The sequence below is a fragment of the Gracilinanus agilis genome, chromosome 2 (assembly GCF_016433145.1).
Source record: "Gracilinanus agilis isolate LMUSP501 chromosome 2, AgileGrace, whole genome shotgun sequence".
In the NCBI taxonomy this organism is placed as follows: Eukaryota; Metazoa; Chordata; class Mammalia; order Didelphimorphia; family Didelphidae; genus Gracilinanus; species Gracilinanus agilis.
In genome coordinates, this window is record NC_058131.1 from 314,364,373 (window position 1) to 314,382,300 (window position 17,928).

General features: G+C 35.4%; 1 protein-coding gene across 1 annotated transcript in view; it reads right to left on the reverse strand.

Moving 5' to 3' along the window:
- The window catches only part of GARNL3 (GTPase activating Rap/RanGAP domain like 3), a 160,786-nt gene that overhangs the window by 103,300 nt on the left and 39,558 nt on the right, over positions 1-17,928 (reverse strand). The window contains exons 5-7 of the mRNA XM_044664210.1: positions 14,686-14,750; positions 7,816-7,879; positions 1,474-1,500 (exon numbers count right to left, since the gene is read on the reverse strand). Coding sequence (XP_044520145.1) covers positions 1,474-1,500; positions 7,816-7,879; positions 14,686-14,750 — 156 coding nt within the window. The remainder of the gene's footprint in view (positions 1-1,473; positions 1,501-7,815; positions 7,880-14,685; positions 14,751-17,928) is intronic.

Below are 17,928 nucleotides of genomic sequence, written 5' to 3' on the forward strand. Positions count from 1 at the left end.
TTTCTTTGCTTCCTTCCTTCCTTCCTTCCTTCCTTCCTTCCTTCCTTCCTTCCTTCCTTCCTTCCTTCCTTCCTTCCTTCCTTCCTTCCTGCTTCACTCTCAGGGAGGAACATGGGGAAAGTGAAATGAGATGCATTTTTGGAGTTATATTGTACTACTTTTTTCTTTCTCTTCTTTCCATAGTACTTATAACTGTGGTTATTTCTAGAATGTTCTGGAAATTAGAGCAGATTATTTGGTTTTAAATCATAAACTTCTCTCTGATCTTTTCCTTTTTTTAAAAGCCTCCTGTTTCTTTTTATAATTGAGCAATTTATTTGTGATCCATTTTCTCTTTCTATGTTTATATCTTGAAAATAATTTTTAAAAATTAGGAACATATCTCAAATTATATTGAAGTAAATGAAAAGTATATTTCTATAAAAATGTTTTCATTAGCATAATTCTCACACTTCACCCAATATATTTCCTGGAAGATATTTTACTATTCAAATGGTGAGATCATGTGATTAAATAAACAGTACCACTCTAGGGGACCTGTGAAGGCTCTTAATGATAACATCTTTGTAAGCATTTTTACTTTCTATAAACAAGATTCCACAGGTTAAAGATCTAGAAGGAAGATCAGAAATAATTTAGTACAACCCCTTTTATATTTGTTGTTTGTTGTTCAACTGTTTCAGTTGTGTCTGACTCTTCTTGGCTCTATTTGGGATTTTCTTGGCAAAGATTTTGGAGTGGTTTGCCATTTCCTTTTCCAGCTCATTTTGTAGATGAGGAAACTGAGGCCAACAAGCCTGAGTGACTTGCTCAAGGTCACACAACTAGTAAGTGTTTGAGGTTGATTTGAACTAAAGTCTTCCTGACTCTAGGCTGCACTCTAATCTCTGTGCAACTTAGCTGCTCCCCTTTCATATTAAAGATCAGGAAATGGAATCTCATAGAGAAGATCTAACTTATCCACTGTTGCACAAGTTTAAATAGCAGAGCCTAGATCCAAACAAAGATCTTTCCTACTTCTGACCAAGCATACCACCTCACTGAAGATGTTTTAATCAAATCAGTCCCTCATAAAAGAAAAACCAACGGACAGGGAAAATCAATTTCTTTCTCAAAGTTAAGAGAATAGAGGCTAAAAGTATTTGAACAAATTTATATGGCATAGTAAGAAATGTTCACAATTACAAATTCAATCATACCAGGTGTATAAGATATAAATGGAGAAAACTATTAGGGTTCTTCCCAAAAGTTTTCTAGTGCCTAGCTGCAAGTGAATGCTAAAACAGCCCAAAACAGACCTTTAATGACTTTTAAACAGACATGTTTCTGAGTATATAATAAGTAATTTCTGCTAAAATGGTCAATCCAAAAAACAAAACTAGACTTGTCAGCACTACTGAAGGGTGACCCATTTTGTTGAACAAATATACCAACAGCAATTAGCAGATCTCACAGATGGTGAGGTATACTTACCTCTTGTTCTTCAAGAACCAGTAAGTCCTGTTAAAGACATTAAAAACAATTTATGTTACATTTTCAAAGATGGTTTCACTTTCTTTGAAGCCAAGCTAATTTATTCAGTTTAGCTTTTCAACATCCTTCTCTAAATTATCAAAATCATATCAAAATTGGTTTTCTAATTATTATTCAGACAATGTCACAGTCAAAGAAAGGAGTCCCAGCTGAGGTTCTTTGTTCTGGGAATCATCTGCTCCTTTCCCTGCTACAGTTTAGTTCAGAGAGTGATTTAGTAATGACAGATTCAAAGATTGCTCTTTGGAAGGGAACTGAGTGAGAGATCATCATTTCAACACCCTCATCTTACAAATGAGTCAAATGAAATCTATATATCAAGTAAATTGAAGTCTATATATCAAGTAAAACAAAACCCTATTCATCTAGAATAACTATTTGTGCAAAACAAACAAATGAATATAGACTTTCTGGAAAAGTGAAAATTACATGACAAAAAACACTTCACAGCTAGGACCTCCCAGAGGGGAAAAGGATATTAGGAAGACAATAGTAGAGGGTTTAGTAGAGCAGATAATGGGAGTAAGGGTAGGAACCCAAGTAGAGTAGATGACAGACTGGTAGTAGGCATACAGAGCCATTTTTTAATCCCTGCACTGACTGATACTGCCATAATGTAGGCATATTCTAATTTTGAAACAAATGAACTAAGACAGTAAAAAGAATTCTTTACTAGTTAAGGCTTTCATTTTAGAAAAAGGACACTTTTATTAACCTGGCATTACACACAAGAAAAGAGATTTCACTGTACATTACTCTCTCTGAGTTTCTAATAGATTACATAGGGACCAAGGCTCAGAATGATCAGATGACCAATAGCCACCAGCTTTAGGTCTGAAATGGTCTGGGCCCAGAAGTTTTACACTTGGACTGATGAAGGAGCATTTGTAAAGATGAATACTCCATAATCCAGGACCCAAAATGGTAGCTATGCCTGCATGGTCACAATGAACATAGTCCAAGAATGGAATTTTTATTTGTAAGATTAAATGGTCAAATTTGGATGTTCAGTTCCTGAGACAGACAGGACTTCACAAAGATATTACTTAGTGACTTCTGTTGTTTTAGTACTTTAGGGATTAATTTGCTTCTGTTGTGTGGCTTTCAAGGAGTAATTGACAGAAGGAATATGTAAAATTAGAAGTATTTTATCCAACATGTAAAATTGGAAAGTTTTAAAATTACAATGGGCAGAGTAAATGACCAAATGCCTAAGAGTTGTGAATGGGGAAGATGTAGGGAAAGTTAATGAAGGTGGGTGAAAAAAAGCTATGCTTTAAATTAATATTGAGAACATCTCTCACGACGTCAGGGCACAAGACATGTACTCTTATTTCACAAGACCACCAAAGACCAACATAATAGAATGCTAACTATAAGCTGGCATAATTTCCCCAATCTGGCATTTTCCTCTGATTTGATAGTAGATCAGTAATAGCAATTCCAAGTTTGGTACCCTATTAGTATAATTTAACTACCTCTGGGAAAATGAATTTTTAAAAAGTGGCTTGTTGTTCTTTTACTCTCTTCTCCTTTCTTTTAAATTTAAATTCCCTCTTCATGAGATTTCTGCCTTTTCTAGTTTGACAATTATTGTCTTTGAGGAAGATTATGAAAATAAAATAAGGTAAATAATAATAAATTACTAATAAAAATAAATAATAATAATAAAGTAGGTTTACTTTCTTAACTGTTACTATTAACATTATATTATCTTCCTTAACCAGTTTTCCCATCTGTTCCTTGTTCATCATCTTGCCCCAAAGACTGCTTAAAAAAATCCAAATACTTTTCTTGTCTTCTAGTGATTCCCCTGCCCCAACAAATCCCAATTTATTCAGGACTTTAAAAGTCTCCCTTTTTCCTGCCCTTACCATTAGGACCATGACAATATTTGTGATCATCCTTAGTCATATGTCCTCTCTATTTTATAAATCTGAGCTCCACAGGAAGTTTTCTGTGCATCTTCATAAGTTTCTTTACATGACTCCTCTTCTTAATCAGCATAAATTATGACATTATAATTTAGTTTATGTAGAAATAAAAATGGAATCTGGAACAATCATAGCCAATCAATTTGGAATTCAATCTGCACAGCTTTGGACAAGTTATCTGTCATACCTGGAATCCTCCCTCCTGACCTCTGCCTCTCTGAAATCCTAGAATCCTCGCTATGACATCCCTAAAAACACGCATCCCTTCTTTGCTTGAACATCTAATAATTGAGGACTCCCTTCCCTTCAAAGAAGCCCATCCTATTTAGGGACAGCACCAATTATTAAGAATTTACTCCTCGCTAGGATATACGTCTTGAGATCTTTTTTCTTCTTTTGTTTCCTTTTGAAGTAGTTCTTTCATCTTTTCAAAGAATACTACATTCTACCAGAGAACTTGGAAAATAAGGAATTTCTCCAGGCCAGTCTTTCCTAATCTGTATTTTGTACATTTGCTATTTCATAGATCATAGAATATTAGATCTGAAAGGAACTTCAGGGCTCCTTCAGATTAATTACCTCATTTTATAGATAAGGAAAGTGAAAAGTAAAAAGATTAAGTGCCTTTGAGGTCACACAGGTTGCACATCGCAGAGTGAAAATTCTAACCCAGGGCCTCTGACTTTTTATGCAATTCCCTTTTCACTGTCAACGAAATTGCTCTGACTGATCACTGGCAGAACCAAGCATACAGCACACACTCTGCAAACTGGGGTCAGTTTCTCCTTGCCCTGTCATTATATCCGCAACTCTTGTGACTAATTCCCATGACAAGTTCCTGCCGGGTTCCTTGCTAGAGGCACATTCACTGGTGGGCCCTAAGCAAGTCATTATAGGTGATAGGTTGGCTGGCCCTCTTCTGGGACTTTACAAGTCTTTTCTCCCCAAACTGACGCCAGTTCCTCAGCTGGCTTTTATTTCTAATTATCAGAATCCTTCTAAAATCTTAGTGCAACAGAAGCTATTCCTAGCTAAAGTCTAATGTAGAAATCCAACTTCCTACCACTTCTCATCTCTTTTTTCTGCTCTGGCTCCCTCTTACCTTGTCATGGCCTCAGTTATTACTCAGATTAAATCCAAATTTGACTGTAATTTTTCTCCATTATTTCTAGTTCTTTTCTTTGGGGGCAATAGAACAAGTCTAATCTCTGTTCAATGGCAGCCCTTGAAATATTTAAAGTTAATCATTTTTCTCCTCTTCTTTATAGCTAAATATTGACAGATCCCTTAAATGATCTTTCTCTATCATGGCTTCCAGGCACCTCTGCAATACTCTTTTGGATGCACTCTAGCTTGTCAAAGCCTTCATAAAAAGGTGCCCCAAACTAGACCTCAAAGACAGAACTTTTAGTGAAATAAATTTACTTTCTATTTGACTTTTGACATGGTGTCTTTCTAACATATTTCCCCCTGTATCTGAAGCCAGCAGCTAAAAGGAAAGGTTTTATGATTAATTAAAAAAAAACTTTTTTTTAAACCCTTACCTTTTGTTTTGGAATCAATACTGTTTATTGGTTCCAAGGCAGAACAGTGAGTGATAAGGGCTAGGCAATAGGGGTTATGGTGACTTGCCCAGGGTCACACAGCTGGGAAGTGTCTGAGACCAGATTTGAACCTAGGACCTCCCGTCTCTAGGCCTGTCTCTCAATACACTGAACTACCCAGCTGCCCCCTTTTATGATTAATTTAAAAATATTTTAAGCAAATAATAATAATATTTCATCTTTTATTAGTAATGATGATTTTTAAATTTAAATATTTTAAAGTAAAAATAAAAAACAACAACCATGAACACAGAAGTTAAAGTTTCTCCAAAAAGAAGAACAAAAATCTTTGACTAGAACAGTGGTTCTTAACCTGGAATTCATAGATTATCCATGGACAGATTTTAGTGAGAGGTCTGTGAAAGTTGTTTTTAACAAGTACATATTAATTTTCACTAAGCTCTAATTAAAATTTATTATTTTCTTAAGTTATTTTAAAACAATATTCTAACTATGGATTTCACCAGATTGCCAAAGGGGTCCATGAAAAAAAAAGAGGTTAAGAAAACTTCAACTTTGAACTAATATAGGATGGATGCCCTTAAATTGTAGAGAATTTTTGTTGTAGCCTTTTTTTTTTCTTGGAAAGGAGATTAAAGCACACAAATATCTGAGCAGATCAGAAACTAACTGAGAGAACTATCCTCAGAAACAGAGTATAGAAGGGAGCAGATCATTAAGGATACCTTGAGCTATAGTGCCCATACCTATAGGTGAGGGCTAAGTTAACATGGAAGGGAAAAGACTGAGAAGTTGTAAAACTAAAGTGGAAGTAAGTGAAAACAGCCATGGATCTTTCTTTGATGCAAAGTTATAATATTTTTTAAAATGGGCTAGGATTGATTAGAAAGGAATGGGAATGCTTTTGCATGTGTAATTGTAATTTTTAATGTAAAACAAAGGGTAATCTTTAAATGTAGGTTGTTTAAAATAGCTTAAGTTTTAATTTGGAAAGGCCTTTTTTAATTATAAAAAGTATAGATATTTTGGTGAGTTTTATCTTTAAGAAAAACAGCTTAGTAACCTTAATAGGTTAGACATGTAAGTTGTAGAAGTACTTTTAAAGAAATGAATAAACTCCTTAAGCTTGAAGTTGCAAAATATATACACTTTATAATTTTAATTTAATCTTCACGAATTACATGTAATAAATTTCCATGTAAGTTTTCCTAAGTTATATGATTGAATTTACTTATGTCCCTCCCTTCCTTCTCTTTCCTCCCGGTGCTGGCAGGCAATTTGATCTGGGTTATACATGAACAAAATATATACTCTGCTAATTTTCCAACATCCTCAGTGACTTCATGAGGCCCATCATCACTTTGGCAGTACTCTTTTCTTTTACATGGAAGTTCTAGTTCATAAGTCATTAATATCCCCTTCAGTTTTCTCATTGCCACCATTTCTCCCTTCTTAAACACCTACATGACTCACAGGAGATAATATAAGTCTTTACCTTCTACTTTGTCTTGTACCATTAAAAGAGTTCAAAATGCTTTTTTTAGGTGTTTTGAATTGTTGTTTGTTTTTGTTGTTTTGTATTATTACTATCACTATAAGGAAACATTGAGGAAGGTTAGAGTAACAAATCAAAGGAGAGGTTTATGCAGTTTTATTTGCCAGATGTGAAGTCTATGAACTTGCAAGGAAAGTAGGCCTTATTTCTTCTTACACCATCCTTTTTTTTTTAACTTTGATAATCATCCACTTTAAAAAAATTAATGTCATTTGTTTTGACATTCATTACCTTCATTTGAACTCCTACTTTTAAGTAGTATTACCTTGTCAGTGGGCACAGACTGGCATAGCTAAAGATGTCTCAGCCCTTCTAAAATCCCTTGCCTTCAGATCAGCTCTAGGTATGTCCTTAGTGTCAAAATATGTGTCCTCTTCAACCCTTCATTCCTAGATAAGTCTTTCTCTTATGATTTTAGCAGTAAGCAAGTGACAATTGCCTTCTTCACCCTAGATGTCTAATCCAGGAGTCATTTTTTTTTTGTTTTTTTTTTTGTTTGTTTTTTTAAACCCTTGTACTTCCGTGTATTGTCTCATAGGTAGAAGATTGGTAAGGGTGGGCAATGGGGGTCAAGTGACTTGCCCAGGGTCACACAGCTGGGAAGTGTCTGAGGCCGGGTTTGAACCTAGGACCTCCTGTCTCTAGGCCTGACTCTCACTCCACTGAGCTACCCAGCTGCCCAACCCCAGGAGTCACTTTTAAAGCTTTGATAATTTCCTGTCCTTATTCTACTGATATAGTCTTTAAGAATTGAGAGACTCACCAAAATACTTCAAAAAGTCATCAAAGTAGGACTTTAGTGGAAGCAATAAAGATTTAATGAATGAATCAATTTCATTTGTCTCAAGTAATTTTTTAAAAAAATTCTAAAAAATTTTAGTTTGTCCTGGTTTCTTTTTTCTTGTTAATAATATTTTATTTTTTTTATCAATTAACATGTAAAAATAATTTTTAACATTCATTTTTAAAGTTGTGAGTTCCAAATTCTCTTCCTTCCTCTCCTCCCTTTCCCCTCCCTGAGATGGGAAGCAGCTTGATAAAAATTTTACATATGCAATCAGGTAAGCATTTTTCCTTATTATCATTTTATGGGAGTGTCTCATGTAATTTGACATCATTTTTCAGTTTAAAAAAAGGATAATTCTCAAAACAACAATGCTCCTTCTAAGCATGTATGGTTCACATATTTCATATACCAATTCTAAAAAAAAATAAAGTTTTCTTTTACCTTTTGTATCTCAGGATGAAAAATCTCCCGGGGCCCTTTTTCAAACTTGTCCAGATTCATGGCACTGAAATAAAAGGAAAAGAATGAAATTCAATGCAGTATAATAGAACCTTAAACAACATTAGCAATTCCCTCTTCCTCAGATAAATTAGCCTTAAGAAAATTAAGTAATTTGTACCAAGAACTGGAATATCTGGCAAAAAATTGTAATGTTTTAAATTTTATCATTTCTTTCCTAATACCATTATTCTATAAAAGAGGGTGTAAAGATATTCTGATTAAGAATTTTAAGATGTCAATTTTATAGTATGACTATAAAATGGCAAAAACAGCCAGAAACAACACAATTAAATGCTATAAGCATTGGAGAAATAAGCACTATATTGTAAGACTTGCAAAAATGATCATGCTGTTTGACCCAGTAATCCTAATGCTAAAATTAAACCTGAAATATATTACTAAAAGGAAAAGATTTTATGTATGAAATATTCATAACTAGTTTTGCTTTTAACAGTAGAAAAATTGGAAACAACTAACAATTAGGGAATGACTGAAGAAACTATGGTAGACCAATAAAATGGAGTATCTTTATGCCATAAAAATATCATGGAATAACATAAAGAATTATGGACAAAGTGACAAAAAGATAGAAGAGTTTTAAAAGAACAATCTACAACAGTACCCTATGCATTTGAATATGGCTATGATTTTTAAAAAATGGCAACAAAACTTTGGAACCAGATGGAAAAGATCAGAAGAGGGCAATGAATAAATAAACTGTACTTATTCTGTTAAATTTTACATTATTATTAATAAATCATAATGAAAAAAGTTTAGAATGTATAGTTTTACAGTGGGGTACAATTCCATATTTTCTTGTGTGTGTTTGTTATGACTGAAATTACATTTATAATACAAAGCTATATAAAAAGAGGGAGAAAAGGAATAATTAATTACTTTAATATTTGGAATCTCAGGCAGTTGGCATTAACCTGAGATTCACCCTCATTTTACAAAATAGTGACAAACAGGGAAACAGAAACAGATTAACTAAATCAAGATCTTCAACTATTGTCTCCTTCAGCAACTCCTACTCTTAAGGACTGCTTAAAGTCAGGCTTTCTTAAGCACTTTTTATTGTTCTGTCAAACAATAACAAGGCAAACAGGGTTAAGTGACTTACCCAAGGCCACACAGCCAGTTAACTGTTCAAGGTCACACTAGAAGTCAGGAAGACTTTGCAGCCTTCTATCCGCTGTACCACCTAGCCCCTCTTAAGCAGTACTTATTGCATAATTTCTGTGAGATTATTTCCTCATTAAAAAAATGAAGATCCTAGACTAAATGATCTCCATGATTTCTTCTACATCTAAGATAAATACAAGGGACTAAAATGTAGTAGTGGCATTTATAGTGAACATTTCTTTTCATTTAAAGTTTTAAGTTAACAAAAGTAAAATTTTTCCTTCATTCTACTTGGTTCTATATAGTTTTAAAATGTGCATCTTTAAAGAATTCTCTCCAGCCAAACTTCAATTTAGCTGTAGGTTTTCAGTTATAAAACTACATACATACACCTGTAAGTATGCTGTTAACTATATGTTAAAACTCTTTAAATAGTAGTTAAAGGTTGTGTTTTAGGAAGTTGTATTCAGGGAGACAAGAGGAGGGAGGAATTGGGGTAGTCTAACACAGGATAAAATATTAATGGCTTCCGTTTATAAGAATATTTCAGCACTAGAAGGAGGTGTGAATTCTCTGAAGCGTGTCTTGCCTCCAAAGATTATAGTCTTTTATTTATAGAGGGAGTATTAAGGCAGTGGTTTGTTCAGATTTATTTTCACTAGTGTCCAGAGCTCTTTGATGAGGAAACTCCCTCTGTCAATGCAGATTGGCAACTGATCTGCAAATTAAACTAGAGAACTGCCTGGAGAATTGGGAGTTCAAGTGGTCTGCCCAGGGTCACACAATGTGTCCAATGCACAACTTGACCCTAGGACATCCTGACTATAGTGCTGGCTCCCTCTCTGCTTTGCCTTGCTATCTCTCCATCATTTCTGAGTAGATGGCTTTGGAGAGTCATGATCCAGATGCATGTCTTTTAATCGTGATCCTTACCTAAATTAGCAAGGCAGACACTCAGATGACACACACACCCAATATACTTGCCAGAACTTGGGCTTTTTGCCAGAACTTTGTGTGTTGCTTTTTTTTTTTAAATGTCATTCTGTTATGAAACATAAGAGGATGTCTTTGATTGAGGCTTCTCAGAGTATTTATTAAAGTAAAATTTTACCAAATAGATAAAATGTTAATAAATTCAAGAAAAGAACTTTTTAGAGCAATCAGAAAATTGCATGTAGATTAGAAGATATAGACTACATTTTAAACTATCTATTCTAGTAACATGTCTAAATCTTAGAGCTTCCAGCAGATCAAGGATTGGAAAGCATTATTTTTTTCTGTGATTCTTTGTATGTGTCTGTGTGTGTGTGTGTGTGTGTGTGTGTGTGTGTGTGTATATATATATATAAAATTTTTATTTCTATAATACATGTCTGTTGCTATAACATCACAAGCTTAAAGAAATAATTAAGTTTGATTATCCTTTTCCTAGGAAAATTAAGAGCCAGTAGATGCTACAATATCAAGAGTTTGGGCTGGATTAGTGATTGTTGACATCCTAAGACCCCTTGAATAGTAGTGGTAGGACTAAGATAGATATAAAAAGGCAAAGGTGGGACATGTAGTTGAGTTTTCCCTCTCCTAGCAAAGCTTAGTTCAGAAATAGTTAGGAAGTCCAAGTCCAAGAAACACCTCAAGAGGTCATACTAGTGGGCTAAATTAAAAAAATACAATCTAGCAGTGACAGATATAAATTTCTACACTTGGTTTGAAAGAATTTATTGTCCTATATAAGTTAGGGAAGGCAAAGCCAGATAACATTAGAGAATTGGGTTTATATCTGATGTAAGGCAAAACTAAGAATTAGAGATGCCAAACTACCATAGGCTACCTTGGGAAGTAGGGGCTTGCCCTGAGTATAGTTGTTTAAGTGGTCTCTCAATTATTACTTTTGGGAATATAAAGGAGAGGATTCCTGTTTAGGTATGGATTGGGTTGTTCCTCTTGCCTGGAATGTTCCCTCTCTTACCTTCATTCTCTTGGAATCTGGCTTCAAGACTCAACTCAAGTGCTATTTCCTTTAGGATTCTTTTTCTGATCCCCCCCAAGTAGCTAATGCCAGTTACCTTCCTACTACTCTGTATTCATCTTATATACTCTGATTTACAGGCTGTCTCTTCCAGTAAAATGATACTCTTCAGGATATGGACTGCTTATACACTTTTGGCTGCATGGAACTTAGCATAGCCTGGCAACATAGTAAGCACAATAAATACTTACTGATTGACTGAATTAGATGGTTTCAATCATCACATACTAGTGATTCTGTGAGATTTGAAAAATTTCAGAATTAAGATAATTAAGATTCTATGACATGAATCTTTAAATGCTTTGGGTAAAGATTCTTAAGATCGAAATCCTATGATACAAACAAATAATTCTGATAAAAAAAGGGAAAAAGTATTTGAAGAGATTGAATTGACTTACAGGGAGTTCTGGAATGAGCTCAGTGGGTTTTTTTTAATCCTTACCTTCCATCTTAGAATCAATACTGTGTATTAGTTTTAAAGCAGAAGAGTGGTAAAGATTAGGCAATGGGGGCGGTAAGTGACTTGCCCAGGGTCACACAACTAGGAAGTGTCTGAGGCCTCATTTGAGCCCAGCACCCCCCTGCCCCCCATCCCTAGCCCTGGCTCTCAATCCACTGAGCCACTTAGCTTCTCCTAAGCTCAGTGTTTTTCTAAGCACATACACAAGATAACTGTAAAGGAAAACAAGGGAAGCTGAATAAAAAAGACTACTATTGTTCTGAGGGAGGGAGGGAGAGAAATTAGAATTAAAATTTTGGAAAATAAAGGTTAAGAATTGTTTTTACATGTAACTGAGAGGAACAAAATATTCTCTCTCTCTCTCTCTCTCTCTCTCTCTCTCTCTCTCTCTCTCTCTCTCTCTCTCTCTCTCTCTCTCTCTCTCACTTCCTCCCTTCCATTGTCCTTTAACACAACCAGGAAGCCCAAGGCTTACAGAAAAGTCAAAGAATGCAGGGAACAATGGAAAAAGCATTGGATCTGGGGGATTAGGCCAGGCTAGCTCTGCCACTTACTGCCTGTATAATGTTGGAAGAATCCTTTCTCTGGGGATCAGTTTCCTCATCTATAAAATGTGAGGGTCGAACTAGAAGACTTTCAAGATCTAAATTCTATGAGCTTAAGATAATTAAAAGGCCCACTTAAGGGGTTGAGAAGTGTGAAGATGAAATTATCATTAGGCTTTATGAATGTGCACTGACTATCATACCTATTCTTAAGTTCTTTTGACAGGATATGAGGATATGTACAGGCTAGTACAGGCTCTGCCACCCTTTATAGGTTTTTCAAATTTGTTGATGTCCTCTGTATACTACTGTATACTGTATAGCTTAAGCTTTGAGAAAAGCATATGCTGTTGGCAGGATCAACCAGGTAGAAAGGAGAAAAGAAAAAAAAGGAAGCCACTGAAAACTGCCTTTCTGTTTTTCCTGCACATTTTTTACAGCAGCCATATTCCAATATATTTATTAATTACATTTGTTTAGCCTCTTCTCAATCAACTTTGTTTCCAGTTCTTTGCTAATAAAAAAACAGCTTCCTTTTTTAGCTCTATGAATGGATGGATTGGAGAGTGAAGAAGGTAGAAGAAAGACTTCCGAATTTGAGCAAAAATTTAATGAATCAATAATATGATAAGATTGCAAAAAGGTTAATGAAATACTGTAGGTTCAATTAATAGAAATTTAGTTTCCAAAATAAGGAAAGTGATAGTCCTTTGCAAGTGGCACTATACTGAATATTATGCTTGGTTCTGGGTGCCACATTTTAGACAGGACACCAGTAAGTTATAATTCTTGCAAGAAGAAGGCTATCAAGATGGTATACAGGACACTGAAGGAAGTGAGGATGTTTAGATTGGAGAATTGGTTTCTATTTTGTACAGGGCACTATACTAGCCACTGGGGATACAAAGGCAAAAATGAAATAGCCTCAGTCCTTAAAGAGAAATAAAATATGCACATGTATAGAGATCCTGCTCTATAACCAGAGATTTATCTGAATGGCCTAGGGTGGTCATCGGATGGAAAGAACGAAACAGATTGGAAGCACGGCTTGTTAGCTCATAATGCTCTGAGGTATATTGGAGTCACCAATTTATTATAAAGGAAATTAAAGATCCCCTTCCCCCAAAAGCCCAAGAAAGTTTCCCACAGTTACAGAGAGCAGAATTTTTACTATAGTCAAAACAAAAGCCTTAGAAGCCTCCAGGTGTAGATAAAAAAACCTATGCTAAACTATCAACTATATGTGTTATCTTTAAGTGGAGCCTAGGACATCTCGTTACGCTGGAAAGCCCCTGAAGTTCTCAGCCTTGATGGTATTAAACAATTTTTTTGAGCCTCATTATTTTACTTTAATTCTGGGCAAAATGCCCTACCAAGGGTTTGACCTTGGCCGGACTAGGCAGCTGCATTCTTGGTCAAAGGGGAACAGTGTTAGCCCCCCTCCTGCTGGATTGCTGAGAGCCCAAAACTTTTTCAATAAGACTATAATGCATTTTAAAGGAAGGTGAGAATTATGAAAGGAATCAAAAGAGGAATCTCAGATTTTTATCTTAGATAGCCCACTCTGTTGTTTCTCGAACCTGATAGGGAGAAAAGCCAATACACGGCTCTGCTGTTCTGTATTGATCTTTTGATGGGGTCCAGATAAAAATATCTACTTGAGATTCTAATTTCTCTTAATAGCTCCCGATACACATGGATAAGTAAATTCAAAGAATATAAGGCAGAAGATGGGAAGGAGCACATTATAAACTTGAAAACACTTGTCATGATATCGCATGGAAGAAAGATTAGATAGATTCTGTTTGGTTCTAAAAGGGGAAGATTAAGAATAATAGGAGCAAGGAGGCATTCTTTAGTTTAATATAATGGTAAAACTTTCACTTAGAATTAGAAGAAAAATTAATGAAATTCCTTAATATGTAGAGACACGCATAAATGGAGGCTTAATGACCACTTTATTATGGAAGGGATTTATGATTTGAGTAAGGCTGAACCTGATATTCTTTAAAGTCCCTTTTTACCCTGTAATTCTATTATTATTATTCTATTCAGCTGACATTGTTATAAAGATCTATAAATAGGTTCACGAAATGCTTTACAAACAAACATTCTTTCACTGGATATCATAGCCACTCTGTGAAGGAAGCACTATTATTAAGTAGGTAGGAAGTAAAATAGATAGTGTGGGAAATTCAGCTTCAGACACTAAATAGCTGTGTGACCCTGGGCAAGTTACTCTTTATGCTTCAGTTTCCTCATCTATAAAATGGGCATAATAATAGCACCTACCTTACAAAGTTATTGTGAGGATCAAATGAGTTCACACACACACACACACACACACACAAAACAATTTGTAAATCTTAAAACACTATAAGGAAACTATAATTTAAAGGGGTTATCATACAACTAGTTAAGTAAGAGAAGCAACATTCAAACCAAGGCTTTTCCTGACTCCAAGTTGAGATATAATATACTGCTATTAATGACTGAGAAAATCCAAGAAGGGAAATATATCAACAAATAAAATATTTGTTTTTTAAAAATATGAATAAGAAACTAGTATCAGGATTACTACTGGATAAGAAAGACTATATAAAGAGAAACTGAAAACTCTTGGTTAACTTTTTTCATTTGTGAGCACTCACCTTAAAATGGACTTCACTGAGAGTGTCTTTGTTGGACTGTAGGGAAGGCATATTTTCTGGGTACCCTGTAAAGATAAAACAGCAACAGAGGATGAAGTCAAACTAGTTATTTCTCATTTAAAGCCTTCCCTTGCTGTCAGGAATTCCCAGTGCCTGAGTGTCACAGAAATGAAATACAGAAATGGAGAGCTTTATGATGTTGAGAATTCCATGTTCAAGAATTCTTATTTCTTTTCAAAAGGGTTCATACTTTTGTGGAAGAAAAAAATCTAGAAGGCTTATGCTTTTGTGTTTCAATGGGCAGAATCAAACTAGAAGGTAGGTTACGTAAAGAAACAAGAAGCTAATCTATCCTCCATACCTAGTGTTTATAACACAAAGCAAGTAAATGTCCAAACCATTTGGGCTATCTAATTACCTATTCTCCAAAGATCTCTAGAAGCATATTTCTCAGGTCTTGATGATAAAATCTATGTAGGTAATATACATTTTATGCACAATATATATAAAACATAAATTTTTAACTACCTGGGATAGCACACATTTGTGGCTATTTTTAATTTTAAAAACAATAAAAACAATTTTGTTTTCAAACACCAAATTCCAATACACTTTCATTTCTTTGCTAGCAATTTCTTAAACACAAGGAGAGAGACAGAGAGAAAGAGAGGGAAAGAAACAAATACACAGACAAATACAGAGAGACTAGAACAGACAAACAGAAAGACACAGAGACAGTCAGGTAGATAGACACAGAGGGGAGGAGTAGAGGGAGAGGGAGATCCAGATCTTTAGGATCCTGAGAATGACATGGCCCAAGACTTCTCATTTTTTCTCCAAAGGGGTTCATACATATATAGAAGAGAAAAACTAGAAGGCATATGCTTTTATGATTCTAAAGGCAGATATTTGAATAAGAGATGGTTAGGGAAGGAGAGAAGGGGGAGGAGAGATGGGGAGGAAGGAGATATTGGTGGGGGGGAGAGACAGACAGACAGACTGACAGACAAGAGACAGAGAAAGAGACAGAGACAGAGAAGGATGGAAGAAGGGAGACAGGGGAAAGGAAAAGTCAATTAAGACTTCTTATGGCCAAATCACTGACAGGGATCAGATATACAGGTGGCTTTTCCTATGAATTATTATTTGGCATCCTTTAGATTGTCTAATTCCCCTGGGAAAGTCTAGTAAACTCACACTTTTGACTTTCTTAATCTCAGTGATACACAACTACTGGATGCCTATGTGAAAAATGCCCTCCTTTCCTTCTCACCATTCCTTGTTTCTATTCCCATCCCAACTCATCCCTATCCTTCCCAAGTTTCCATCCGTCGCTTCCCTCTCCCTTCCTCTGTGCCCTCTAGCATGTCTATTCTATTGTTAACCAGTTTCTTTTTTTTCCTCTAGCACCCTTTCCATCTTTTGGATTCATGGAGGCTTGGATCCCCCTTCTCCCCAAGAGCACCTTCTCTCATTGTCTTTGAAATGCTGGGGTAGGAGGAGAAGTGAGCATACTTTTTGTTCCCCATTGCCACTTCCAGATAGCCTCATTACCATTATCACTGAGCAATCTGTTCTCCTTTGAAATTGCTCCATCTAGATACATCATCGTATCTAAATCTTGATGCTGTCTAATAGCCCTCAAGTATTGAGGCAGCTGGTGGCACTATGGCAAAAGAGGTAAGCCTAGGATTAGGAAATTTATTGTTCAGTCATTTCAGTTGTGTTTGATTCTTTATGACTCCATTGTCATTTTCTTGGCAAAGATACTAGAGTAGGGTGCCATTTCCTTTCCCAGCTTATTTTAAAAATGAAGAAACTGAGGCAAACAAAACAGGTTTAAGTGACTAACCCAGGGTTGCATAGCTAGTAAGTGTCTGAGGCCAGATTTGAACTCAAGATGAGTCTTCCTGATGTAGGTCTAGAGCTTTCTATTCACTACACCACCTAACTGCAACTACATCATAGAGTTATTTTGAGGATCAAATGAGATATTGGATAACAACAAAAATGACAATAACAACAAAAAAGCACTTAGCACAGTACCTAACACATTACTATATAAATGCTCATTCCCTTTTCCTAACTCTTTCTCAAGGAGTTCAGTACCTGCTCATAGATATCATTTCATGCTCAAGACCATAAGCTTGAAGACTCCAATATACTTTCAAATATCCTAATTTCCTAGTTTATTAACCTACTCAACTCCCATGACCTACTTTCACTTTGATTCACTCACATATGGATGGTCATACATAAGTGTTGCTTTCTACGCTCAAGTACTCTGACTTTAATTCTTATCTTTCCATTTTGTTCTGTGACTCACTCTTCTAAATCTACTTTGTCCGACACTTCTAATCTCTCCATCCCTCAGTGCTTTTCCTGGTCATTACTCCTGTTTCAGCTATCCCAATCTTGAACCCATATTTAATAACTTCATCTGTAACTGTCTTCTATGTGTACAAAGCTCTTGACCTCTTCCTTCACTCTGACTTTGCTAAACATTATCCCAGAATTAACTCCACAATCTGCTTTTTCTACTCTTGTAGGCTGCAGAACAGTGCTGGGAAAAGTCACATAAGCATGCTGAGTCCACTAAATCTTTCTGTTATCTAATCTCAATTGTGACATTGCTGAATCAAAGCAATCATTTTATTCTTCCCTAATTGATTCTCCATAAACTCCCTACAGGGGCTGTTTCCAATTTTTTCTTTTCTTTTTAAGCCTTTCACAATATTCCTTCAGTGGACAACCTTATAACTCATGTTATTCAGAAAATTGATACCATTCACTAGGTCCTTCCTCTTTTCTTTTCTTCAAACCCCCTTGACATCATTCCCTGTCTTCATCCCCTTTTCTTCAAAATGACAATAATGCATCTTCTCACCAAAGTCAATATTTCTCTTTATATCCTTGAATCTACTCCTCACATCCCTTACAGCAGCTTACTCCATAACTATCCTCTTTGCTCTCCAATTTAAATAATAACCAAACATGTTATTAGTTTTTGTTTTTGTATTACCTTCATTTCCCAATATAGTCTTCTTTCCATAATAGAACAAAGAATAAAAGAGAACAAAAATTAGTTAAGCAAAATTAACCATTGTATCAACTGAGTCTGACAGCTCAGTACATAAGTATGTATTGTTCCATATTGACATTTCCTCATCATTTCTGCTTATTTTTGATTCTCTGTCTACTGGTTCCTTCTTTGCTCCCTACAAGCATCTTGAAGTCTCCTCC